The sequence below is a fragment of the Cavia porcellus genome, unplaced genomic scaffold (genome assembly GCF_034190915.1).
Source record: "Cavia porcellus strain 051 isolate PalLab524CR breed Dunkin Hartley unplaced genomic scaffold, mCavPor4.1 scaffold_26, whole genome shotgun sequence".
NCBI lineage: Eukaryota > Metazoa > Chordata > Mammalia > Rodentia > Caviidae > Cavia > Cavia porcellus.
In genome coordinates this window covers 15,357,902-15,385,046 of record NW_026947509.1, presented here as the reverse complement: position 1 = coordinate 15,385,046, position 27,145 = coordinate 15,357,902, and the positions used below count along the sequence as shown (strand labels likewise).

Here is a 27,145-nt window from a genome sequence, read left to right as displayed (position 1 = left end):
ACACTTCTTTAAACGTTGACTATGTCTGTCTAAAAGACATGTTAACGTTCTGGTTCCCAGGAACACTTCAGAGTATGAATTTGTTTGAAAATAGGGTCATCACACACATAGTTGATTAAAATGAAGCCTACTAGAGTAGGGTTGGCTCCTAACCTATCCCAATATGACTGGTGCCCTTATGACAGATGACCAAGTGGGCTCAGAGGCACATAAGAAGAAGGGCATAGGACAAGAGTGAAATGGGGCAGCTGCAAGACAGGGAGAGGCAAGGATTGGCAGCACAAGGAGGAGACAGGGAAGATTTTCCTACAGGTTGCAGAGGAATCATGGCCCCGTCAGCATCTTGATTACTGATTCGTGATTTCCAGAATGGTGAATCAACACATTTTTGTTGTTTTATGCCACCTAGTTTGTGGCACTTTGCTACAAAATCTGTAAGAAACTAATATAATGACACAGGACCTCCCTGCTGACCATGTAAGTGGGAATTGCTTAGTCAGGACCTTCTGACTGACCAAAGTGAAATGGGGAGTGGGCTGGGTGTTTGGTTTGAGTTTGTCATCCTGCTATGTGAGATTACAGTTAATGTTAGATGAATTTAAAATCTATTCACTTTTAGATGATAAAAGTGTATTGTTAGCCATCAAAAGCACTATATTTTGGAGCAGTTAAAATTGCTACACCTTTATAATGAAATTTAGACTAATTTAAGCAGGATCAAGAAAACTCACCTACATAAATGTCATGAATAATGCTGTCATTTGAAATTGCTGACAGATTTCCATGTCCTGCAGATGTTTGTAGAACTCCAGTAGTAGTGAAGTTTTGATAAGAGTAGTGTATCTGATGTTTATCCCATAGTATTAATTCTGGCATTCCTGACAACAGAAAACGTGGAACTAAAAAATTGTCAATGGGGACTTGTAACAGAAAGTCTTGAGGCACCCACTGCATGGAGTCTTCATTATATATCACTATGTAAATCTTTTTGGTGTTAGCACACGTGATGCAGTAATTTAACAGCACGGCCAATTCCAGAGGGTGTCCTGTGTAGTCGATATTGTGGATTGTCAAGGTACCAGCTGGCGGAAGATTTAGAAGTGTTTTCAGTTCTGTAGTAGTTATCAGTCTGACAAATTTATTTTCAGGATATCCAAAGTAAATTTCATTTTTTGTCCAGATTGCAAAGTTGCTGATTTGGCTTAGATTCTGTGAAAAGATATTGAAAACAATGAGTAAAACCTTCAACCACAATGCCTAGTTTAAAACTTTAAAAATATCATCCACTATATAAAGGACCAAAAAGAGATGCACAGAGCTCAGATTTGTCATAAAGCAAGAATCTGAATAGTGACTATAGAGATTAAGACATAAAATATTGGCAAAAATCCTAAACTACAACATATATTGTTTTCCGGTGAATAGGTTCCCAGCAGGGCTCAGTCAGGCCCCAATCTGGGACCCAAGTCTTTGCGTTTCGGGGTTTGTGTGCACACCCAAAATCAAGAGTGTGAGAGAAGTGCATAAAAATGTCAAATTAGGAGGGCCCCTAATGTGGCCCCCAGTTTATAAACAGGTAGAACAAAAGCCAGAAAACACCAATAAGTAAGTAAGGGCCGGAAGTGGTGAATCCTTAGCATCAGGCCTGAGGTTATATTCGGATCCGGAAGAAGCTGGAGATGCAGCCTGTCTCTTAGATAATGTTGTCCTTTTTAAAAAAAATTTAAGGATCTAATTTACCCTCTTGAATACAGCTATACCTTTCCCTCTCAGAATAACCTCTATCCTAGATTCGATGATAGTGACTTTCTGATATTGAGTTTTACCTTGTCTTGTTATTTTGCAGAGTCCCCTAGCTTTTACTATTTCTTGTCTATTTAAATCTGTTAAATGCATTTTATATTCTGTCAATTCTAAAGCCTGACATCTTGCAAGGATGATTCTGGTCTTTGTTATTTCTAATGACTTCTGTGACATCTCTCTCTTTATTGGTTTGGCCATGTTTGAATATGAGCTTGGTTTTGTTATAACATTATTTTGGGACACTCTTCAAAATCTAATTTGAGAGTTTATTCTTCAAAATAAAAACAATTTGTGCCTGCTTTTGCTTGATGTTGGTCTTAATGGCTTTGTCTTCCCATATAAGCACTGTTAATTTGGGTTCCAAAGAAAGTATCAACTGGCTTCTGTTCATATATTCCAAAGAAGGCTTTTTCTTCCCTTCAAAAGTTGAAGCGGACATAGCCTTCGTTGTGTTGGGAACACTTCAAAGATCCTTGCTTCATGCAAAAAGTTCTTATGAGATTCCTTACTTTTCTCAGGCCTGAGACTCTGTCTCCTTGCATCCAAGTTCTGATTATTTGGGTTAGAGATAGGATAGAAGAAATAGTCAGAAAGGAGAATTGTAACTTTGCAATTGTACTTTTAAGTAAAACCACAGCTTCAGGACACAATTAAAGTCTCCCAAGTTTATAATTTCTTTTTCCTTTCCAGAAAACTTAACCCCCACACACAAAAATCCTAAGGGCTTTAAAGCTATAGTAAGTCTCTAAATATGGTTTATGCTTTTCACTTGCAAACTGAGCCTGAAGTTTTCTTCCCACAGACTTCTATCCTAGAGGAAGCAATGCTATTGGTAAAATATCTCTAAACTTCAAATGGTTTGCATTCTAACATAGCCCACCAATGGGGTAAACTCACAGACAGTAGAACTACATATCCTAGGTCACCCCTCTTGAGGCTGCCCTCAACATCACATAAAATACCTAACCCCAGACCATAATGTGCCTCATTTTCCTCTGCAAATGTACTTCTGTCTGCTGAGTAAACCTTGTGATGCCACTGTCTGATATTTCCTAGGATTATTTTCTGTGATGGGAGCCAGTGAACCTACAGCTATACTGTGGGTATGGGGTGAGTGGATGTCTCCATTTCTTCTTTGGAGGGAACTCCACGGACCCCCATATGATGGCAGGACGAGCCTCAAGAGTACCTGACATTGTGGAGTTTACTTGTTCTTCTAACTAGAGCTTAGGCTGCTCTTTCTTCTCCTAGAATTTCTCTTAATTCTCTACTAATCTAACAATGTAGTTTCAAAAATACTCAAAATTTTTGTGCAGTGTTTTAAGTGTTTTGTCTTAAATAGGAGATCTGGAACATTTTGGAGGGTACACAAAGTCTTTGGGGAGATTTTGCTTATATGAAAGTAAAAAAAAAAAAAAAAACCCATGATATGATTGAAACACTCTGCACAGTACTATACCAGGCTAATTTTATTATTTGCTGTTGGAGGTTCATCTTTATTATAAAGAGGACTCTGAGAAGCTGGGTCAGAAAGAGCTTTTTTACATCCTTACATAAAATAACTATGCAAAATGCTTCATAATATAGTCTCTGATATATCGCTAAATACATGGTATGGCAAACACTGCATTTAAATATATACTATATTACATATTACCACATATACATAATCTTTCACTAACCTTACTTATATATTTGATCCAACACCATCTTCTTGATGTAATACCAATAATTTCACCCTCTGGAAGATGTTGCTGTCTTCCCAGTTTGGTCAATTTTTTGTTATCATATAGGTACAGAACACCATTTATTAGAAAATATATATCATCACGCAACAGGAGCACGGCAGACACATTGTGCCTTTCAGAATCGTTCAGGCTGTTTGGAGATATCCTGACTCTGGTCCAAGTGTTGAATGAATCATTTGTTTTAAAGGTCTCCATATCAGCCACCACAACAGCTAACGAAGGAAAGCAAGCATCCCAGGACAACATTAACTGACTTCCAGTTGGTGAAGAGATGGGTACAAACTCAGGAATCTCGGGTAGGAGCCAAACGGGATAAGTCAGCAGAAAAGTAAAATCTGCAATAAAGCAATCTTGAAAAATCACTTGGTTTCCTCTGATATTCTTTATCACATCATCTCTGGTCATTGGAAGAGCAACACGCCAAGTCCTAAGGAGAGAGAGATATAAAAAGAATATAATTCATTCTCTCTCTGTCTCTGTCTCTCTCTCTCCCTTCAATCCATCTTTCAAAGCTTGCTATCTTTTAGAAAAACTTGTTTTTATCGACATAGGTCTGGAAAAAACAAATAAAATAATAACCAAGTGTTCTTTTCCTATATGAACTGAACATACAGAATTCCCCATGATATCATAGGTGAAAGCTGGGAGAAAGTACAGTAATGTGAAAAGACTGGGGATCATCTAATTTACTAATGCCTCTGGGGTCTATTCGGGCCCCAGTGCCCAAAATACATTTCCACTCAGTAGAATGTTCTGCTATTGTGGGGTAATCAGCTTATGGCTCACCAAAACAGATAACACTCAGTTCATGAAGGACAGCTTGGGTTGCACAGTAACTGGGTGGTTCAAGATCAAGCGTTCAGAGTCCCAGTATTCCAAAGTTCACAAGGCTTGTACTATGGCTTACCTATGGGGGCCGCAAAACTCTGTAAACAGTATCCCAATCTGCCACTGTCAGATCTGCTGGATCATGTAGCCTGAGTGGCAAAGCAGCTTACATAGCAGCCCAGGCCTGCAGGAGAACCTTCTTTTGTCCTGGGCCCCACACAAAACTAGCCACTTTTCAGGTCACCTGGTAAATAGCCTGAAGTAACACAACCAGAATCCAAAGAGGCCACTAGGCATTGTGCCTAAACTTGGATGTGAGATGGATCAGATGTGACTTAATCTCCTAGAAGTCCTATCTTAACATGGCCCATACCACTGGCCCCCTGGAAATTTCACTAAGTTAGATGGTCCCTGAATTTTAGGTGGATTTGTTTCACAATCTTTTTTTTTTTTTTTTGTCTTTTTTTTCATTTTTATCAGTACCGGGGATTGAACTCACGACTGCCTGCTTGCAAGGCAGGTACTTATGCCGCTGAGCACCCTTCCTTAAGAAGAGCTTAGACTCACCTTCATCAAAGGACTCTTTGGTCTACAAACTGGAGGAACTTCCAAATGAGGAAGAGCTTGCCTCCAAATATAAAGAGACCCACTGGACACTGTTTCTCTAGTAGGTTGCAAGAAGGATCAGATATAACAACTTAAGTTTCACCTTAGAAAAGATCTCTTGACATATCCCACACACTTGGACATCTGAAAATTTCAGCATGAGATAGATGATCATCTGGCTTAAATTTATTCATTATTTTTTGCAATTTTGTGCTGTTTCTTCTTAGTTTCACTTTTCTGCTTGTTGATTCAGGTCTCTGATTTTCATGTTACAGGCTTTATGTAAATGTGCTGTTTGGATGTCCAGTAACACTTAACAGAAAAGTGGCAGCAAAGTGTGGGCCAGCTTTTTTATTGAAAGATACTTCTTGCTTCTGTGTCCCACTGTGTCTTCTCATCTCAAAATACAAGCATCTCCTGGAATACATCTGTTTTCTTGTATCTTAGTTTGAAGGTCCATGTATATATTACCACTTCTGAGTGCTCCCCCAATTTGCAAATTATTCTCTTCAGTAATGTGGCCTCTTGAGGAAAGTCTTTCATAATTCCCTCTCCTCTAAACTTGAGGTGGGGAACTTTTTCATCACTGGGGAAAAATAGCCATCATCTGTCTATGCTTGACCAGATCCAGTGCAGAAGCAACATGGTGGAAGGGGGTGAGCAGAGAAAAGCTACTCACATCATGGTAAAAGCAGAGGGAGAAGGAAGAAATGGGGGGGGGTGTTGGCAGGAGATACATATTCTTACAGCCCGCACTCCCAGTGACCCACCTCTTCTGACCAGGTTCTATTTCCTAATATCACACTTAGCTTAGCAAATCACCTTCCAAAAGGTCTATACATGTGAATTTTGAGGGTTATTCCTGATATGAGCAATAACGTTCTGCCCCAATCTCCAAAAGACTCATGCACATCTCTTTATGCAAAATGCATTTAGACCACCTCTGAGTCACCAATAATTCTGACACTGCTGAAAAATCTAAGTCCAGAGGCTTCCAGTAAATATGGCAGATAAATAAGAGCAGAATACAGAGGCTCCATGAGACAGACAACTCAGATGCTGAAATAACACAGCATGGGGAGTCCTGGACAGAGGGAGGTAGATCCTCTCAACCCAGGAAGAAACTGAAGCGAAAAGAACCAGTCAAACATGCAGTCCCAGACTACTATTGAGGCAGCTAACATTCTGTGCTCTTGTGTGCCTGAATTCCCGCTGCTTTGACTCACTGGAACCACCGTTGCACTGAAGTGCAGTTGCACTGAAGTCAAAGGTCAGGGAGCCCAACAGAGAATGGGAGCCGGCAATGGACCTGCATTGACCTGTGGTGAGTGCTGGGAATAAAACCCTTCCACAGGAAAGGGGCAACTATGGGACAGCATTTTGGAATTGGGAAGGACTGGCAAGAACAAGGAACAGCAATGACTTCAGTCAGTTGTTTCCTTCCCAGATGAGATTGGTGGGGCATGGTTGGTCTGGGTCACGCCCCTGGCTGAGACCCAATAAGTTGTCCCAAACCAATTCCCTACATGCAGTGCACACTAACACAGTGAAGGCCTCAGCAGGTTGACTGACCCAGAGGGGAGGGGCCACGATACACTGCCCGTTTGTATCTCAATGGCACACAGCAGTGAGCAGGATCACCTAGCCAGCGAGCTTCAGAAGAACCATAACTAACAAGGAAAGGGACTGGGACCTCCTCTATATGCCTGTATGAAAGAAACAAAAAATACGAGAAGAGGAAGCAACAAGAAAAAAATCCCTCAGCCCCCAATCCTGAGAATATTGATCCAGGAGAGGTAAATACAAAAGAGATTGAAGACAGCAAACATGCAGTATCAGATATGGCATCAGTGGACATAAAGAAATATCTTCAGTACCTCATATACGAGTTCAAAAGTGAAATATTTAACCAAGTAAAGCAAGACATAAGTAGATTAATAAAAGACATGCTAAGCACCTCTCAAGAAGACACAGATGGAAGAATGAAGGAGCACAAAAAGAGGAGAGAAACATTTGATGAAGAATATAAAGAAAACATAGAACACATGTAGCAAGTTTAAAGAGATTACCAGGAAATAAAAAAACTCCATTGAAAGCTGGCAAAATGCCTGAAAGAAACTAAGGATAGATTATCCAAACTGGAAGGCAGGTTTGCAATGTGGGATCATGAAAAGAAAAATTTCTTAAAAATAACAAGGAAACAGGCAGTAACAATACAAAGGCTAGAAGATGACAGGAGGATCTATAACTTAAGAATAAAGAATGTGAATGAAGAAGCAGGGGTACAAACAAAGGAACTACAAAGGCTATTCATAGAAATAATTAAGGAAAACTTCCCAAGCATAGGAAAAGGAAATGATATTCAGATGTATGAGGCATACAGAACTCCAGCCACCTACAACTAAAACAGAGCTACACCCAGGCATATAATACTCAAGATCCCAGAAATTCAATATAAAAACAGAATATTAAAAGCCATCAGAGAAAAGAAGATTACTTATAAAGGAAAACCCATCAAAATCACAGCAGATTTCTTGACACAGAACATCAAATCAAGAAGAGCTTGGAGCAAGTATTCCAAGCCCTGAAGGAAAATAAACTCCTGCCCAGATTGATGTAACCTGAAAAACTGACTCTAGAAATTAATGGAGAAACAAGATGCTTACAAGACAAAGAGGAGGGGCTGGGGATTTAGCTCAGCGGCATAAGCGCCTGCCTTGCAAGCAGGCAGTCGTGAGTTCGATCCCTGGTACCGATAAAAATGAAAAAGACAAAAAAAAAAAAAAAAAAAAAAACAAGACAAAGAGGAACTGGGGGAATTCTCAACCACCAATCCAACTCTACAGAGAATACTGAAAGACATTCTAGAGAGAGAGAAGAGTACCAGTATTCCAGTGGCAGAGAGGCCTCAGTGAATGGAGCAGAAAGTAGAATGAAGAAGAAAAGCAGACAACTAATGGCAGAAAAAGAGCACAACAGAAATGAGGCAGAGAAGGTTGGCTATAATCTCTAATATAGATGGCCTTGATACAGTAAAAAAAAAAAAGAGAGAAACACAGGCAGAGTAGATCATGAGGTAGGGTCCACTGAGATGCTCTTTATAGGAAATATAATTAACCTGAAAAAGGATTTATGGACTGAAAATCAAATATGAGAAAACAATGCCCTATGTGACAGGGAACCAGAGAGTAATAGGGGCAACTAGACGAGTATTTATGGATAGGTTAGAAAGACAGGCTTTTTTTTTTATTTAAAGAAAAGGAGACAAAAGAATACATGGAGATAAAAAAACAAGGGTAGAAATAATACAAACTTACAGAAAAACAAATGGTAAGAAATTGTTGGTTGATAAGTTACACATTGTCATCTTAGAAATAGCTGTTCATGTTATAGAATTAAAGTATTTAGAATGACATTCATAAAGTGACACTACAAACCGTTCTGCTCTATGATCGAACAAAAGCTCAGTAATATGGTTATCAGTCCTACACATTTGTTTTACATCTCAAAGAGGGTAAGATTAAACATATCAAAACAGAACAAAGCAGTTAAAAAAACAATTTAAAGAAATACAGATTTAAAGACAGGCTTTAATAGGTAAAGAAATACAACCAGAGATCAAGTCCAGGAGGGAGAAGGTTCGGAACCACTTAGATAAATAGCAGATTGCCCCCCAATCTAAAAACTGAGGGTGTTGGCGAGACCCAAATTGTACAGTGCACCCTGGGGGACTGAAAGGGGAGGAACAGTCTTTTAAAAGACAGCAGAAGATATTGTTAATAGTGTATCAGGATTTAAATCCCACATTACTTGCACTGCTCTGCTTAGATAGATTTTATTCTGTCCCAGTTTGTCTACTTGCACTAGATCTGAGTGCACAGAAAGCTATCCCCAAAATAACCAGATATAGTACAGTAATCATCTTTAATTTCCTTTTAACTTAATCTGGTGCCCTGTATAACTTATACTGTTTTATCATGACTGATCTTAGTTAAATCTGGTTTGTTTGATTGCTGTTTGGTATCTACAGATTTTATTCAGAATTGTTATGATTGATAGTATCAAGTCTGAGAGTATAGGCAACTACACTGAAGATGACAAGATTCACTATGATACCCATTCTGGTTTGTTTAAGTTTTACACTATCTACAAAGTTTCATTTTTATTAATAATGTTATATACTGCTATATTCAGTTATACTATGTCTGATGATATAGACAATTCTATTGAAGATAACAAGAGACAACACAGTAACCATGGTAGAACTCCTTATACAGTGGTTTTATATGTCTTTTTTTGTTTCATGTTTATCGGAATATGTTTTGTTTTGTCTTATTTTGTTTTGCTTCTCCCTCTAATATAAAAGGATAGAAATACATGTTAAGACTCATGCATGCATAGAACCTATAAACAGTTTACAAGAACTGATCTTATAATACATGATGAAATGAACAAATACTTTGAAGAAAAAGAGACAGTACAGTGTCCAATGTTGATCCCATAGTGTCATGATGTGAAATCCAGCAGTACTATTATTCTTTGTTCAGAGTGATTTTAACCTGCTTTGGTTTGCTTAATCTCAACATAAAAGAAGATATGGATAACTGCATGTATGTTTAAGAGTATAGGATTGATAACCATATTACTAAGTTTTTGATGGATAGTTGAACAGAACTGTTTGCGGTCTTGCTATTTGAATTCCCACTTTGTATGTTTCACTTTTGTATCTTGAACAACTATTTATAAGAGGATAATATGTAATCATCAAATAATGATTTCTTACTGTTTATTTTTTCTTTGAAAGTATGTATTATTTCTACCCATTTTCTGTTTTATTTAGTCTTTCTTTAAATAAAATTAAAAAAAGAAAAGTATAAGTCCAAAGTTTCCTCTGAGACTCAAATCAAACTATTAGCTGTAAGCCCCTACACATGTCAAAGAGAAAATTAAACAATTATGAAATACTACAGCACAGGATAAATGTTTCTATTTCAACAGGGTGGAATAGGGGGACAGGAAAAAATCAGATCAAAACAAGACAAAAATCCAGCAAGTCAAACAATAAATTCTGTAGCTCTATGTTTAGTACCTGGGACAAATTTCAGTGAGATATAAGCTACAAAGGATTTGGGAAGCTGCCTTTATGGAAATACTGGTTACAGACTCACGGATATTGTCTTGGGTGGCTCTGCTATCTGTCTTTATCCATAGCTGACATTACACATTCATGGCATTTCCAGTGTCCTGGGGTTTTTATTCCACTTTTGTCTTTACTCTTGTATCAGCTACCCTCTAAGGCCTTCAAGACCTTCTTCTGAAATATGAGTAGACAACACTTGCATTCTGCCTGCCAGTAAAATCAGCACTTCATGGATGATGCTAAGTTCTCTACCAACTCAAGCAGTATCCAAGCCCCCTTGGATCACAGCTGCAGAGGCCACTGACTGCCTGCATGGCTAAGCATCGTAAACCAAATCCTGGGGAACCAGTTCCCTAGGTAGCCCTTCTCAAGCAGAATACCCTGGTCTCCCCCCTCAAATGAAAGCTTTACAGCTTGTACCTTGGAGCCTTTCAAGGGTAGCATATTGAAGATTTCTGAGATGTCTTCAGAGTACTTTTCCTATTATCCTGATGCAACATACTTGTCTTCTTTTCAATGCTAAGATTTTCAGCAACCAAGCTGTCCTGGGACAAAATTTTACAAGTCCCAAATTTACAGGGACTTTCTTTCTGACCACCAGCACAATCCTTAAAAATATTTAGCTATGATTTTTGGTCCTAATTCTCATGGTAGATATAGCCTAAAGTTGCCAGCAGTGCTCAGGCCACAGCCTCAACTTTGGGCTACCTTGATATTTCCTTAGCTAGATTAATTAGTCTACAACTTTTAACCTAAGTCTCTTGCAAATTATCAGGTCATGAGTAAAATGTAGACAAATCATTTACCAAAACATCACACACATGGTCTTGAGTCCAGCTGACAATGTAGTGCTTGTTCCAAACTGAAACCTCCTGAACTTGGCCATTATTGTGTGCATTATATGAGAATTCTGATCTTCTGGGTTCCAACTAGCATCTCCTGTTAAGCATGGCTTACATCATCTAGGCCCTTCCTAGCAGGTATCTCCAAACTTTTACAAACCCATTCCATAAATGGTTCTCAAGGCTGCTAAACCACATGGTCAGATAGTTGAAGCAATGATCCCACATCTCTGGTAGCAAAATCTGTTATGGTTAGTCACTGTCTCATTGTTGTGACAAAATATCTGACACCTACAATTTAAATAAGGCTTATTTTGGCTTACATTTCAAGAGCTTCTCCATTTGCTGCTTTCCCTCATAAAATGCTGTTATGAACCATATCTAGATGCCCCTCAAAGCCTCATGCATTCATAGGTAGGGCTTTTTGGAATAATCATGGATGTATGATACTGGATGGGTCTGCTGATTGGTTTAACATAATTCTGGGTGTGGATGATGGATTTACTGAATAAGGAAGACACCCCTGGATGTGGGTAGCACCAAACAATAGGCTTGTAGCATGAAGAGAATAAAAAAGGAAAGAAGAAGGAAGTTTCACAGCCTCTATCTGCCATGCCATTGAACTGTTTCGTCTTTGCCATGCTCATCTGCCGTGCTGCTCTGCCTTATAACCAGCTGACTGTGGACTAAAACCTCTACAAACTGTGAGCTAAAACAAACCTCTCCTCCTTTAACTCACTGGTGTTGGGTACTCTATTCCAGTAACAAGAAATCAACTAAGACAACTGCAATGTCATTTAAGACAGCAATTGCATCCTTTTTATTTATAAGTACCTTGCCCCAGGTCTACATGCTTAATGGATTTCTTAAGTTTATTTATACTTCATGGTAATTTAATAATTTTAACAGTATTAGACTGTTACTTCTCAGGTAAAATTTTGGTGTGTGTGTGTGTGTGTATGCGTGTGTATTGCAACATTCATTACTAAGGTGCTTCATTGTCATGAACCAGCAGAAAATATTTGGAGATATTGCCAGAATTTGCCACCATACTGAATGAAGCTTTTGGATTGAGATTTTTAGCACAAGTTGTGAAACTATGCTAGAAGTGACTAGCATTTTCTGAGATGATAATTTTTTATATCATAAAAAGTTCCTTGGAAAGTACATAAAAGACATGTCCCATAAAATTCTACTAGAGTTTTATAACCTATTTTAAGATGTTGATTTTTTAATGTTAAAGCTTAATTTTATATGTAAACTTTTAAAATCAAGTACCAGTTTATCAGTCTGTCATCTGGAATATACGTTTTCCTTCTAATTGTTGTATGTATGGTAGGCTTCTGTCCCATAATGGCAAAATGGTTGGTTAGTATTCTGGAGTGCTGTAAAAATAAAATGAAATTTCTTTTGTTATTCTTTTCACAGTCATAAGTATTTTGAAACTAAATCATTAAGACATTATTTACATTTACAGATTTTCCATACTTTCAAGATTGAGACATTTTAAAACTATCTAACCTCCTCTTCATTAGAACTTTATGAATTATATATGTCAGTTTCCAACAGGCCAAAACATCATGTGTAACCAGAATCCTATGTGAACTGTGACCATGAGAAAAAATATACAACCCTAAGCTTTATTCTCAATACCTAATACACTTTATAAGGACAATGCGTTAGAATTCTTTCTATAAAATTCTTGTCTTTAAGAGGACATATTCTTTCAAGGAAGCTTTCATATGAAATCTGGAGGAACTAAGAAAAAGTTCCTTTACAATTCAGATGCAAGAAACTAGTCCTCAGCATCCAGGCCCAGTTCCTTGCAGGCATGAAGCCTGCATATGGGCATGTTTCAAGTTCCAGATGAGGAGTCAGCAATTGCTGAGATCTCATTTGGGGAAATAATTTCCTGGGTATACTCTGCAAATAATGAGAAATGACTAAATTTTCCATTTGCCTAACTGCTTGTTCTCTTGCCTACACTGAATAAAAGCAAGGTGAGCCACCTGTTCAGGACTCTTCTGTCCACTAGAGAGCTAGGAGCCCCTGAACCCTTCTTTCAATCTCAGTGTCTTGTTTTTTAATCTCCATTAATTCCCACTGGTTAGGCTTCCTATCAGTTGGTTTTCTGCATTCAGTTATTCCCTCTCTTTCTTGGGATATCAGAAGAAGTTGGATATAACTGGATTTCTCCTATGAAGGTATATGCTGTGGCTTATATCTAAGTGTTCCCCCAGTGCCTCATGGAATAAGAGGTGAGGCTTTTCAGAGGTGTGTGATACCAGTTCGTGGGTGTGTGATACTGAATTAGCCCACTGATAAGTTGATAGCTGGGTGGAATGTTGGGGCATGAAGCCTGATGGGAAGAGTGGATCACTGTGGGCATGGACTGAAAGGAGATATATGCCCCCTACCTTGATGGCTCCTTCTGCCTGCCATGCCATGAGCTATTTCTTCTCTGCCATGCCTCTGCCATGCTGCCCTTCCTTGGAGCTTGCTGACTATGGAGTAAAACCTCTATAAACTATGAAGCAAAATAAACCTTTCTTCCTTTAAGTTGTGAGTGTTGGGTATTGTGTCTTAGCAATGAGAAAGTAACTAAGTCAGTTTATTTTAAATAAAGGCAGTTGTTTTATGATAGGGAATGTTTTGAATAAAAACTCAGATAGTAAGAGCCAGTCTGAAATTCCTTATCTTCCTTCTGTCTGAGTTTTCCAACACTGCTCTTGTTTAATTCCAGAGAAATATGCATGTCAACCACCTACAAAGAAGACTTTGAGAGTACTGGGATGCACGGTGGAAAGGGTATAGGTTCGGGGGATGCAGGACTAACCTAGAAGGAGAACCTAACCTATTTGGGGGAGTAAGGAATACTGGTTCAGGAAGGCCTCCCTAAGGAATGCATGTCTAACAAAATACAGGTTTGCCTAATTGTTAATAAATTATAGATATCTTAATTTTGTTTCTGAAAACCATATTCACTTTTTAGAGTTTTCAGCACAAATCCCTTTCCTGTTAAGTACCAAAGCACTCCATAGAGTGGAGAGTAAGATAAAAGTAAAATGTAAGAAATAGTGCAATCTTATAGAAAAAAGCTTTTGAAAGAGTTGAGATAATCATGTAAACAAGCTTTAAAGCACACTTCTTCCATTAGGAAGGTAATTCATGGCCATTAAAGATAATTTGCTCCATACAGAAAATACTGAAGAACTGACAGTGATGGCTGATCAAGGGGCAACAGACAGGATGAGTGTCTCTGAGTCTGCACTGAAGACAAGCAGGGGGCTGAGGCAGGGTTGAAAGATCAAGTCTGATATGGGAGGACAAATGCAAAGATAATCCAACTGGTCAGAGGATGAGTGAAGGGAAACTACCACTCCTGGATCATAGTACCCCAAGCCCCACCCTAGACCCAGCCTGCACACCATCTTGGGAAGTGATTGGACTGGGAGAGAGAGCATGCCAGCCATTCAGCCGTGGTCTGGCAGACTGAATAGGCTCACAGCCACACTGTCCTCCCCACTGGGTGCAGCGAAACAAGACATTTCCGACCTAGGAACTGAAGGAAGCGGAAAACAAAATTGGGAAGGATTTAATTGCCGCACACCCATGCCCCCACTTCCAGGACTGGCAGGTGGAGCTCCAGGGCTAGCAGGGGGTTTTCCAGTGCAAACAGTGGGACACCAGGGGAGGAGGAGTTTTCCCCATTAGTACAATATTTCATGCTTATATCTTATACTCTGAGTAACTGCTATGAAGATAACATAGTACCACGATGATGATGACAATAATGAACCACCTATTCCTCTCACATACAACGGGAGTGCTGTATGTGGAACATTCCACACACTAACCTCAACTGTTGGTGGGCTGCCACAGAGCAGCCCCCAGAACTCCCAGCTGAGAATGACCAAAGGAAAGGAGCATCAGTTTTGTAACAGTTACATGAGCAGAAACCGACAGATATTTGCAGTCAGAGAGGCAAGAGTGTGGCACATGGACCAGTGGCTTTTTGTTTGTAAAATAGACAAGGACAACCTGGGGAGGGAAGAGAGACACATCCACAATATCTACCATCCCTAAAGTAATCAGATTCACACGACTTCTGCAGGCAGACATGCTCAGAGCTCTAAACCAGGACACAAGGTAGGAGGGAGCAACAGTTTTCAAGCCTTCAGACATGCAATTGTCTGGCCCACAGGATACTCAAAACTAGACAGTGATGCCAGTAGAAAGGGAGCTGGGTGGAAGCTCCCGGTTAACGCTATACCCACTGTGTGAAGGTTTTTCTCTTATTTGGTTGTCATTTTGGTAATTGTAGTTATTGTAACACTGCTACTTTCTTGGACTTAGGTTTTCATGGTTGATTTTTTCTTTCTGTTCCTTGTTGCTATTTTTTTCTTCTTTTTTTTTTGGGTTCTTCTTGATTGGTATGGATCATTACACTATAAGTTTCAAGGGCTTCCCTCTTTGACCTGTTCCCTCTTTCAGCGTTCCTTCTCTCCTATGTTTCAGCAATCACCTCCTTTATCTTTGCGTTCTTCTATTTCTCATTATTTGGCTTCCTTACATTCCCCTTTCTTTTTTTTTAAGAGAAGAGAAGAAAAATAGTAATAAAATAGAACTTCACACCTGGCTAATGGGAGAGTAACAATAATTAATACATTGTATATTGTTACCTTCATAGTAATTACTCAGAGTATAAGATATAAGCATGAAATATTGTCCAAATAATATTAATATCAATCTTTCTTTTCAATGAAGAGAAACTAGCTGTATAACTACCTTAACTATCTTGGATATATGTATTTTTCCCTTTTTTTCCTTCCTTTTCCTTTCCCCCATCTATTTCTCTTTTCTTTTGAACAATTTCTTATCAATTAACACTATCCATTGTACATTTTGGACCTTATTTACTCATTCAGCTTTTCACACTTGTGAGACAATACTTTGTTTACACATACGGGTCTGATTTATTCCATTTGAACTGCATCCGTTTACCTATAAAAGTCTTAAGCTTATACTTCTTTAGGGATGAGTAGTACTCCATTATAAAAAAAACCCACATCTTTGTTATCCTTGCCTCAACTGATAGGCATTTGGGTTGTTTCCAAGATTTAGCTATTATGAATCATTCTGCCATAAACATGGGTGCACATATATCACTGTGGTGTGATGCTCTTAATTCTTCTGGGAAGATACCCAGAAGGTGCATAGATGGGTGGAATGGGATCTCTAATCTGAGTTTTCAAAGGAATCTCCACACTGATTTCCACAGTGGCTGTACCTTCTACACTCCTATTAACAATGGAGATGCCTTCTGTTCACCATTTATCTAATGGCATAAATGTAACAGGGAACTGTGTAATTAGAGAATAAGAATTGATCAGTGCTATAAATTAAACAGTATCACTTAGGACATGTCAGAGTAGTCCTAAACAAAACTGGTCTTATGAGATCCAAATTACTTATAAACGTATTAATAGGCACCAACAATTTCAACTTTCTTCAGTGTCTACATTTCTACCCATCTGCATTTAAAGACTAAAAATCAAAGGCTGAAACAATATTCCTTGCACCAGGATCCTGAAAGTAAGCAGGGATAGCAATTTCATTCTCAGAAAGTAAACTTCAAGATAAACCTGATTAGAAGAGACAAAGTTAGCTAAGGGAACAATTCAACAAGAAGAGATAATGATTGTTAATAAAATACTGGGGCATCTAATTTCATAAAACAAATACTTCAGGACATAAGATATCAAATAAACATCAACACAGTCATAGTAGAGGACCTCATTACCCTGTTTTTGCAGAGATATATCAACTAAAAAAATTGGACTGGGAGAGAGAGCATGCCAGCCGTTCAGCCGTAACACAGAAATGTTACTGCTGAAATATAGCTTCAAACAAATGGACTTACTGTATATCTACAGTGTGTTTTCCCCTACTACAACAGAAGACACATTCTCAACAGTACATAGAATTTTCACCAAAGTGGGCCCCATACTAGCTCACATAGCCTGATTAAGTAAATAGAAAAGAATTAAAATCATTCTGTGGATCCTATCAGATAACAGTGTACTGAAATTAGAAATCAATTGCAAAAGAAACCACAGACATTTTACTCACAAAAGGATATTAAATAACACACTCCTGAACACTCAGTGGGTCATAGGAGAAATCAAGGAAGAAATTAAATGGTTCCTAGAATCAAATGATGATGTCAATATGACATACCAGAATCTATGGGGAACAGTGAAAGCAGACTAAAGATGGAAATGCATTGCCGTAAATACTTATATTAGAAAAATAGAAAAAAAGAAGAAAAACAGAGCAAACTCAAGTCATCTAATAATGCACCTCAAGAAATTAGAACAAGAATAGTCCAAAGACCTCAATCCACAGATTTACGCAGTCAAAAAATTCTAAGAAGAAAAAAAATTCTAAGAAGAGTATTTTTAGAAATTTAGATGCAGCATAATAAAACTGAAGGAAATGAAAGAGCAAAATTTTAAAAGCAGCCAGAGGAAAAAGATGGATTCCTTTACGGGTTTACCTAACCTGCCACCCAACCTTCTCTTCTCTCATATTTGTTTGTTTTGATGCCTGGGATTTGAACCCAATGCTTTTGTTCTGAGCTACATCCTCAGCCTTTTTTGTTTTTTATTTTGAGACATTTGCCAACTTATCCCAGCATACCTCAAACATTTGATCCTCCTGCCTCAGCTCCTTCAGTGCCAGAATCTATGCTCACTTTTTAATCCAGTGTTTGCTTGGTGGCACATATCATACCTCCCTAGCCTCATAATGTCTTTTCTCCACTGTAGTGCCATGAGTTTCTTTCTGTCAGCATTGTCATGATTGCCACTGAGTCTTGGGCTGCTTGTGGAAATTGGTTCTGTGCTTTATATGTGTATGATTTGGAAGTGCAGGGGAGGTACGTGTCTTACTTTCTCATTGCTGGGACAAAATGTCTGACACTCACAAGTTAAAAGAGAGAAGATTTATTTTAGCTCGCAGTCTATAGAGGTCTCAATTCATACTTGGTTGGCTCCAAAGCAGGGTGGCATGGCAGAAGGGCGTGACAGTGAAATCATTCATGATAAGGCAGGCATAAAGCAGATGGCAGTGGGCCTTCCTTTCCCTTTTTATTCTATTCAGGCTAACAGCCTATTTGCTGGTGCCACCTGCAGCATGGTGGGCCTTCCCATTATTCACACTAACAAATGTGCTAAACCAATCACCGGACTAATTTAGTTATCATGCACCTATAATCCAGGATCACATACCTATGATCCAGCCACTCCCAAAAGCCCACCTATGAGCCCATGAGGCATTGACGGGAGCGTCTAGATATAAGCCACAATAGGAGGTTAACTAGCCAGGGGAAGCTTTAACCACTGAGGACTGGAAGACTTTCTGTTCTCTGTGAAGCCAACTCTGTCATGTATTCTGTGTGTTCGCAGGAAAACTTGAAGACATAGTCTAGATGGCTCCTCGGAAGGGTCAGTGAGATTCGGTTTCCATAGTGTATAGTAGTGATAGCTTTAAAACTAGATTTCCAGGGAGTAAAGGGTATCATACAGTGGAGAGCACTTATCTAAAATGTACAGGGCCCTGGGTTCAATCCCCAGTGCCACAAAACCAGAAAGACAACAATTAGACAAATTAGATTTCCTTTCCTCCCTGCTACATTTTCCCTAGAGATTAATTAAACACATCTAGTGCCAATTGATATGAAAACAAAACAAAACAAAAATTCAGTTTTATGGTGTTTACAAGACACAGGTTGAAAGTGAGTACACAGAAACCTGAAGAGGAAACAGAAAAAATGTAAATACATACAAAAATCTTACTTCACTGTACACAGAGAGAAGGTTAATGCATGAGAGAAGAAAGGATAGAGGTTCGAAGATACAAAGAAATACAAGAACGAGGTAAAGACAAGGGATTATTTAATGGTCAGAGTCAGAGACGGCTAAAGAAGAGAGTGGTTGGAGAGCAATGAGTGGGGGTAGGATTTGGAGTGCAGTGTCTGGTGCAGCCCTTGTGTAAAATAGCAGTGTTTACCTTTTACAATAATTATTGATTGAGCAAAACAGAAGCATCAGAGTAACAATTTCAAAATGCTCCTGTGAAAAAACATTCTCCTTTGGTTTTGACAAACCTCTCGGAGGCACTTGAACACCTAAAACATGAGGAAGGGTACCTAGACAAAGAACAGGGATGGGGAGCGGGTGTGAAGACCGGGTGCATACTGCAGATAGGAAGGGACGTGAGAAAGCAGGGTCTAGCTGCTAGAGGAAGACAGGGAGGGAAGAGTGGTAAAGACAGATGTCAGCGGTTTTGTACACTGTGTTAGAATCCAAGAGTTAACAGTGCTTATAGTGGAGAGCCTTGGAAAGGGTCTAAAAAAATGACATCATTATGGATAATTGTGGAGGTGGTGCTGGGGGGCAACTATTAGGAACACATGCACTAAATAATGTTAAAATGTATTTTCACTTAGAAAAATTGGGAATGAATTATTATCATTCATTTATTTAATTCCCTTTCAAGTTGACTGTCAAACAAAACGGTTGCTTGTCGTTCTGATTTCTCCATGCATGTCTTGTGTCTTTATTAGGAGTCAGGAAAACATGCTATGAAAAAAATCAGACAGATCTTCACTTATTAAGATGAAAACAGTCCCATGAGAAGTTTATAGCTAACTGTTGATTTTGTCACCAGCCACTTAGCTCCATGCATTCAGATTTGCTCAGTCCTGACTAAATCAAAAGAGGCCATTTATTTTGGTTTTTAAAAAAAGGAAGGGAAAGGATTTATTCAAAGCAAGCTCTAAGAAGATGGAGGGGCCTTATTACCCAGAACACTATGTCACCATGTACAGGTGTGCTAGGGTCTTTCACAGCAAGGAACAAACAGGAAGAGGAAATACAATAACAGATGTATTCAGGCTTGTCTCATCGCTCCCTGGAGCACCACTCCTCCCTTTATTTCTGGTTCAGATGGAAATAAAACTGGACTTTGCCAACACCTGCATACTAACTAGGCTGAAAGGAGAGGCGGGGGCTATGCCTGAGGAAGTTTGGAGAAGTCATTTCTAAGAATAAAAATAAAATTCTATCTTTTAAAGTTTCAATTTTGCCGCGACAGTTACAATTTTATAATTTTCATATCTTAATTGTAATGGAAGACAGAACTTACATTTTGAAAGAGGCAAATTTGTGACAAGAGAAAGGACTTTCCTTTAGGAAATCCATACATCTTCAAGTGTTAAAATATGCAAAAGGGATTAGACAGATCTTTAAAGCATGGCTGCAACATCGATGCTCATGAAATACCTTTAAGGCACCTTAATGGGTAATCCTTTCACAGATAAAGAGATTTATAGAAATATGAAGAATGCACAGTAAGAACTCTACAGAAAGGTTTGTAGTTGAGAGATGGAGTACAAATTCAAAATCTGCTACAATGGCTAATTCAAACTCAAATGGATAATGTAAGTGCATTTATGTAGCTCTGGGCAGCTTCAAATCCTGTCAATTAATTACACATTATTCACAGTCCTTAAAATAGAAAGGTAGCCTACTATTTTGTCTATAATAATGATGTTTCTGCCTACTAGTGAAGGTGTCTCTGCCCTCCATAGCAACTCATCAGAATCTGCATATTCCGGATCATATACCCATATGGACACGACCTATAAAAGAAAGTATACAGTATTTGCATTTCTTTACATTTTTGTAAAAATTTTATTTTTAACTGTGGCAAAATGTAAAATGTTTCAATTTATTTTAACAAACTATCAAAAAATAAAAAATAATATTTATAAGTTTTAATAATTAAAATAAACCCAAGACTTATGAAGGGTTAAAAGTATCCATCTAAACTAAAAAAAGTAACTAATGTTAAAATTTCATACAAGTGCTTGAACGTCTTTATGTCCATAAATAGGCACAGTATTTCCCTCCCCAAAGACATGTTTTTTACAAAAAAAATCATCTTATATATGTTATTTGTAACTTATTTTTTGTCACTTGACACAACATGGTCATTTTAATAGGTATTCAACTGTTTTACCTTTTCTTTAATAGATAATTTGTTTGTACAGTTAAAACAAATTATAAAGCAAATTATATTTAATCCCTGCACTGGGGAAGCTGAGGCAGGAGGATTGTTGTGAGTTTGAGACCAGCCTGGGATACGACCTGCATAAGAAACCCTGTCTCAACAAAACAAAACAAAACAAAACAAAAACAAGCCAAAAATCCCAAAAAATAAACAAACAAAAAATTATATGAAAAATACATCAAAAATTGTCTCTCCTACCCTGTACTCTATTATGGTTCCAAAAACCTACCTGTGCTTCACAAATAGTAGTTATAAATTCTAGTTTATATTTCTGTGCAGTATAATCATAAAAGATTATACTCAAATGGTAGCATACTAAATATACACTTTTCTGAACCTTAAATTCTTCACTTACATTTTAGAGATCTTTATTGAGTCTCACTAATTTATGAATTCCAGATTATTCCAATGTATGAAGGAATCCTAATTTATTTAAATAGCACTCATTTCCAAGTCTTACTTTTAAAATAATTCTGCTATGTTTTCTTACTTTATTTATTTATTTATTACTTTTAGATATTCAACCCATTTCAAATTTATTCTGGCATACTATGTGAGGTATGACTCTAACCATTTTTAAAACCATAGGGATAGGGCTACTGTTACTATGGGGGGAGTATATACAAATACATATATATCGCATACATATGCATCATATACATATACATCATATACATATACTATACATCCTATACATATGCACATATAGATGGTAACACTTGTTAAGTGTATTCAAATATTTTTTAATTCCTAGTGATTTTTTTCCTGCTTTTAAAGAGACTGTTCCTTTCTCTCTTTGCCTTTGTTTCTCTGTAGTCTTGCTATGATGACTCTAGTTGTAGACTTCTTTTTATTTACTTTTATTGTGGTTCTTAGGGCCTCTTCATTATGAGTGTAGTATCTTTAGTTTTGGAAAATTTTAGTCATGATCTCATAAATACTGCAATTTTTTAGTTAGCACATGCTTGCAGCACATAATAATTACATTTATTGTGGGGGTAGATATATGTATATCTCACACCTTAACTATTTTTTTATATTATGTTTTGGGTCCTTTTTCTCAATGATCTAATGAGTAATGACAGACTCCTTGATACGGAACAATCAAACTATTCCTGGGATACTGATCAATCATGATATATCATTGTTTTAATGTTTTGGGGATATTTCTTATTACTCTTTTATTAAAAATTTTTGCATTTATACAGAATTAAGAGACACCAAAAATGTTTGGAATCATATCAAATTTTAGATTTTAGTTATATTGGATTTATAAATTGAATGAGAATCTTTCTATAATGTTTAAAGATGGCTTCAGTGAGGCCAAGAATTTTGTCTTATTTATTACTATGTGCTCAGCACACAGGCTAGGACCTGATAGAGATGAGATAATATTACAGCATTATTACTGCCTGATTATTGTAGCTTTCATAGGACTGGGGATGCGGTAAATCTTCTAACACTGTCCCTCCTTAAAGATATTTTGGCTTTTCTAAACCCTCTGCTTTTCCATATAAAATTTCCACCCAGGTGGACACTTTTAATGACAAACTTGTAGGACTTAATCTGAAATTGAGTTGATTCTACGAATGAATTTGAGAAAAAACTGACAATTTAACAGTATTGAATTCCCAATCTTTGAATATGTATGTAGTTCCTTAGTTTTTCTAAAGAAATGTTTTATAATTTTCAGGGGACAGATCAGAGACATTCATTGTTAACATTTCTTAAGGTAGTTAATATTTTGATGCTAAAATTAGTGATATTTTCAAAAGTTATTTTCATGCTTTATCACAAAAAAAGTATATAAAACAGAATTCATTTTTGTATATGGATCTTGTATCTTTATCTGAAACTTGTTTTTAAATTCTAGTAGGGTTTTTTGGTTTGGTTTTGTCAGTCTTAAACTTTTCTACATACATATATCACATGCAAATAAAGATAGCTTTGCTTCTTTTTCTCCAATCTGCATGAATGTTTTTTTATGTTTATTGTTTTATTGCACTGGATAGTTTCCATCATGATGCTAGTTTCACAGGAAAATCCTTGCCTTTTTCTCAATCCTAGGTGAAGATCCTTCAGTCTTCCTCAATTCAGCACAATGTTAACTGCCTGTTATCATAAATGCTTACTATCAAACTGAGGAAGTTGTTTTTAATTCCTAGTTTGCTGAGGGTTGTTTACTTGTTGTTGTTAAAACACAAATGGATATTATGCCTTGTCATGCTTTCTTTTTTTTACATCTAATAATATAATTATATTCCTCTGTAAATTGATGTTACTTTTTTTCATTGCTGAGACAAAATACCCAATATCCAAAATTAAGGAAGCATAGGTTTATTTAGCTCACAGTTTGTGGAGGTTTTAGTCCATTATCAGCTGGCTCTAAAGCAGGGTGGCATGGCACCAGGGCAACACTTCAAGGCAGCAGTCAGCAAAAGCAGGCAGAGTAAAAGAGCAAGCCTCTTTTCCTCCTTTGTATTGTACACAGTCCACTCACTCTCTCCGGGCCAGTGTAACGCTCACAAACTCTCCTTGCGCTCTTCTTGCACAGGATGAGGATATCCACATAGAAGGAACCCTGGCTCCCCATTAAGTCTCTCTGGTAAACTTTTAAAGATCTCAAGTTGCCACAGTGTATCAACCATAACAGACAGTGAATTTTAGAAAAAATTTAGTATTTTAGATAAATAGTTACATTTAATGTATCAAATAACAATGGTGATAGTGAGTATATCTGTCTAGTTCCTGATTTTAATTGAATTAAAAGCATCTATAATTTATGATAATTATTAGCTATTTGGTGGGAAATAAATGTTTTATTGGAAACGAGTTATTCCTTTCTATAATTACTTTATGTAGTATTTTCATTAGGAATGGCTGGTAAGTAGTTGATTGATATGATCCTCTATTTTCTTCTTTATTATTTTGATGTAATGGATTTTTTTCAGTTTTCAGATATCAATGCTTTTAGCAAATTCTTATTCTTTTGCACTATTTTTGGATTTCCTCTGTTAATATTTTACATAGAATACAAAAGTATTAGTCCACAATTTCTTCCATCACTCTCTCTCTCCCTTATTAGTTTCAGCTCCTTCCTCTCTCATAGGATGGAGGCTTCACTTCCTCGTCTCACACATAAAAACAGCGCTCCCTTCTCCAGAACAGCTTATATTCTGTTCCAGTATCTTCAGTATTCAATTGCGCAACTCTGGTTTTGCATCCCTTAACTATTTCTGACAACCAAGAAACTCTTTTTCTTGCTTTCAAACTGTACACACACACACACACACACACACACACACACACACACACGTAGAGATTTGCATATGTATACTATCATTATACATGTACACATAGTTTTGCAGGCACTTCCATGTATTTTGAGTGAGATGAACGCTATTTTGTATTATTTGGGTCTGTTTATATATTCTACATCTGGACATTCTGTCTTATATTTCTATCATAAAATTTCTAATTACTGATAATACTCCTCTTTGGTTTTGGGTAATAGTATAAGAATAGCCTTAGGGACTTAGGGAATAGCCAGTGGGACTTAGGGTAGAAGTACCTGTAGACACAGACTCACTCAACCCCCAGACCCACTATAGGCTAATATTAACTATTATTTTATTATTTGTTCCAGTAAATTATTACTTTTAGAAAAAAAATAAAATATCTATATAGAGGTACAATTTCTAAACATCATATTATTTCAATTTTTAAATTTTTGAATATATCTCTCTACTGTATATCTAATCATTCTCTATTCCAGAGTATTAAAATTTTTAAAATATAATATATAACAAATTAAAACTGAGAACATTTAAAGATATGTATATATGTATTTATTTACTTTTAAAACTATCATCAATCCATTATAGATTAACATATTCTGTGCAAAAACCTGTATTTCCCAAAATTTAATATTAATATTTGTTCCTGCTGTTTTGTGCATGTTGTTTTGGTGGAAGCATATGGGAAAAAATTCCTCCTCACACAAATGCACTGTTGGAAAAGAGTGGACCTCATGGACTCCTTCCAAATAAGTCTTAGGGAGCCCCTGTGCATCCTAAAACATATTTTGGGTACCATTGATCTAAGCAAATTTTATTGCAAAATTACTTTAGAAAATTTCATATTGAAAGAAAGAGGGAAACAATATATTAGCAATATATGAAGGATATATAAAATTGAACATTTTTTTACCTGGGTTAAATTTTCAAATATATTTCTGTTGAGAAAAAAATAGTAAACACATGTTAGCAAACAGCACATTCTATATTAGTTCAATGTTTTGCTTTCAATACATATTTTTAAATCTTTGAATATTCTTTCTATTTTCCATTATATATCTATAAACAATTAGATGCTGAATGTAGAATTAAAAACAAAATTTACAAATTTCTATCAATAAATTTATTGATTATCATTTGTCACTGCAGGCTTGACTCTGCATTCTTCCTTAACAATATTGCAAGTTCACATAATCAAAGTTGCATGACTAATTCTCTTTAAAATTCAGTATTTCACATAAAAGCCTACAGTGTTAACATGTTATAATTTATGTGAAATATAAAACCACTTTTTAGCATTACAAATCTTTCATTCATCAACTCTGAAAAGAAAAAAATATTCATTTCTATGTTTACCTGCATCCTTTTTGGAAAATAGAGCTCTTTACTTTGTTTATACATATTTTTCACCATATAATCTCAATATACCTCAGGACTATTTTCTTCCATTTACTAATTACTGCATATTTCCTAGTACATTGTGCACAAAATGAAATGGAAATAACTTGATCAACATATGGATATTCAGTGAGCTTCTGAATATTATATTTCATATGTTTGGCCCAATGTGTTAGAATGTTACTAAAAATAGACACTATAATTCTTGTGTGGGGTGCTGGGGATTGAATCCATATCCTTGCCCATTGTTGGCAAGTACTCTGCCTCTGAGCTGTGCCCCTACCCTCACAGTACAGTAAATCTTGATAGGGGAATTATGCCCCCATGAACACAATTCAATACAGTCCATGAGTGATTAAAAAAAATGATTCCTGGCACTAAGGGAGATCTGACTGGCTGTGTGCTATGCTATCCGTCAGCGGCATGGGAGAGAAGTGGGCTACTGAATAATTCTCAAGTGCATCTGTGAAGAAAAATGTGAAGGCCACAAGAGAAATGTGTAAATAATAAAAGAAAGCTTTATTGTTGATATTGTAACCTTGTAGAGAAAGAATGGGTACCAGCTGATAGGATGATCCTGATTCCCACGGAAGAAGCAATCTCAGCAACCTTCTACAGTGTCTGTACCAGTTTGCCTGGCTTTCTTCAGCGAGTACTCGGACTGAAGTGTAGAATAAGGAGGCAGAAGAGGAAACCCCGAACTAAATTGACATGTAAGGTAAGGATTCGAGACAAAACGCCAAAAGAAAAGAACAAATAGACAAGGAAAGAATTATTACAAAAATAGAAAACTGTGACACTAGATAAATAAAAGAATGAAACCATGCTAAGGAAAAATGAGAGACTCACCACCTTCAGGCGGCATAGAAATCAAGTTGCAAAATGACCACTAAAAATGTCCCATTGCACTTGGCAATTAATCTGCCCTCCTGGACGATTCACCTTTCCTGCTTTGTAGTCTAATTTGTTTCAGGCTTATTCTGTATTTTATTTCCTATTTTCCCTTGAGATCAAGGTGGGAGAGAAATGAAGAGGGGAATAGAGATGGAGAGGGAGAAAAGAAAGCCAGAGAGTTTAGTTGCTAACCCTTGGGCCCAGAATTCACTTCCCTAGTACTAGAACATTGGTTTGAGGCTAAACAGAGTCAATAGGTCAATAGACTCCAAGGAAGAGGCAGTGCTGATAAGTTTAATAATAGAATAGAATGTGAGTTTTTGTGCCCTGTATTTTCTGTCTTGAAATTTTAATAGAATGTGAGTTTTGTAAACACATATGACAAGATAATGCAGCATGTGTTGGGGACTGAGACTTTGGCTCATGCACTGCCCTGGCTCCTGATCTATGCCT

General features: G+C 37.1%; 1 protein-coding gene across 1 annotated transcript in view; it reads right to left on the bottom strand.

The window, feature by feature from the left end:
• The window catches only part of Catspere (catsper channel auxiliary subunit epsilon), a 92,914-nt gene extending 80,561 nt beyond the window's left edge, over positions 1 to 12,353 (bottom strand). The window contains exons 1-3 of the mRNA XM_013157281.2: positions 12,246 to 12,353; positions 3,486 to 3,978; positions 732 to 1,209 (exon numbers count right to left, since the gene is read on the bottom strand). Coding sequence (XP_013012735.2) covers positions 732 to 1,209; positions 3,486 to 3,978; positions 12,246 to 12,319 — 1,045 coding nt within the window. The 5' untranslated portion in view covers positions 12,320 to 12,353. The remainder of the gene's footprint in view (positions 1 to 731; positions 1,210 to 3,485; positions 3,979 to 12,245) is intronic.
• Positions 12,354 to 27,145: the final 14,792 nt, after the last annotated feature.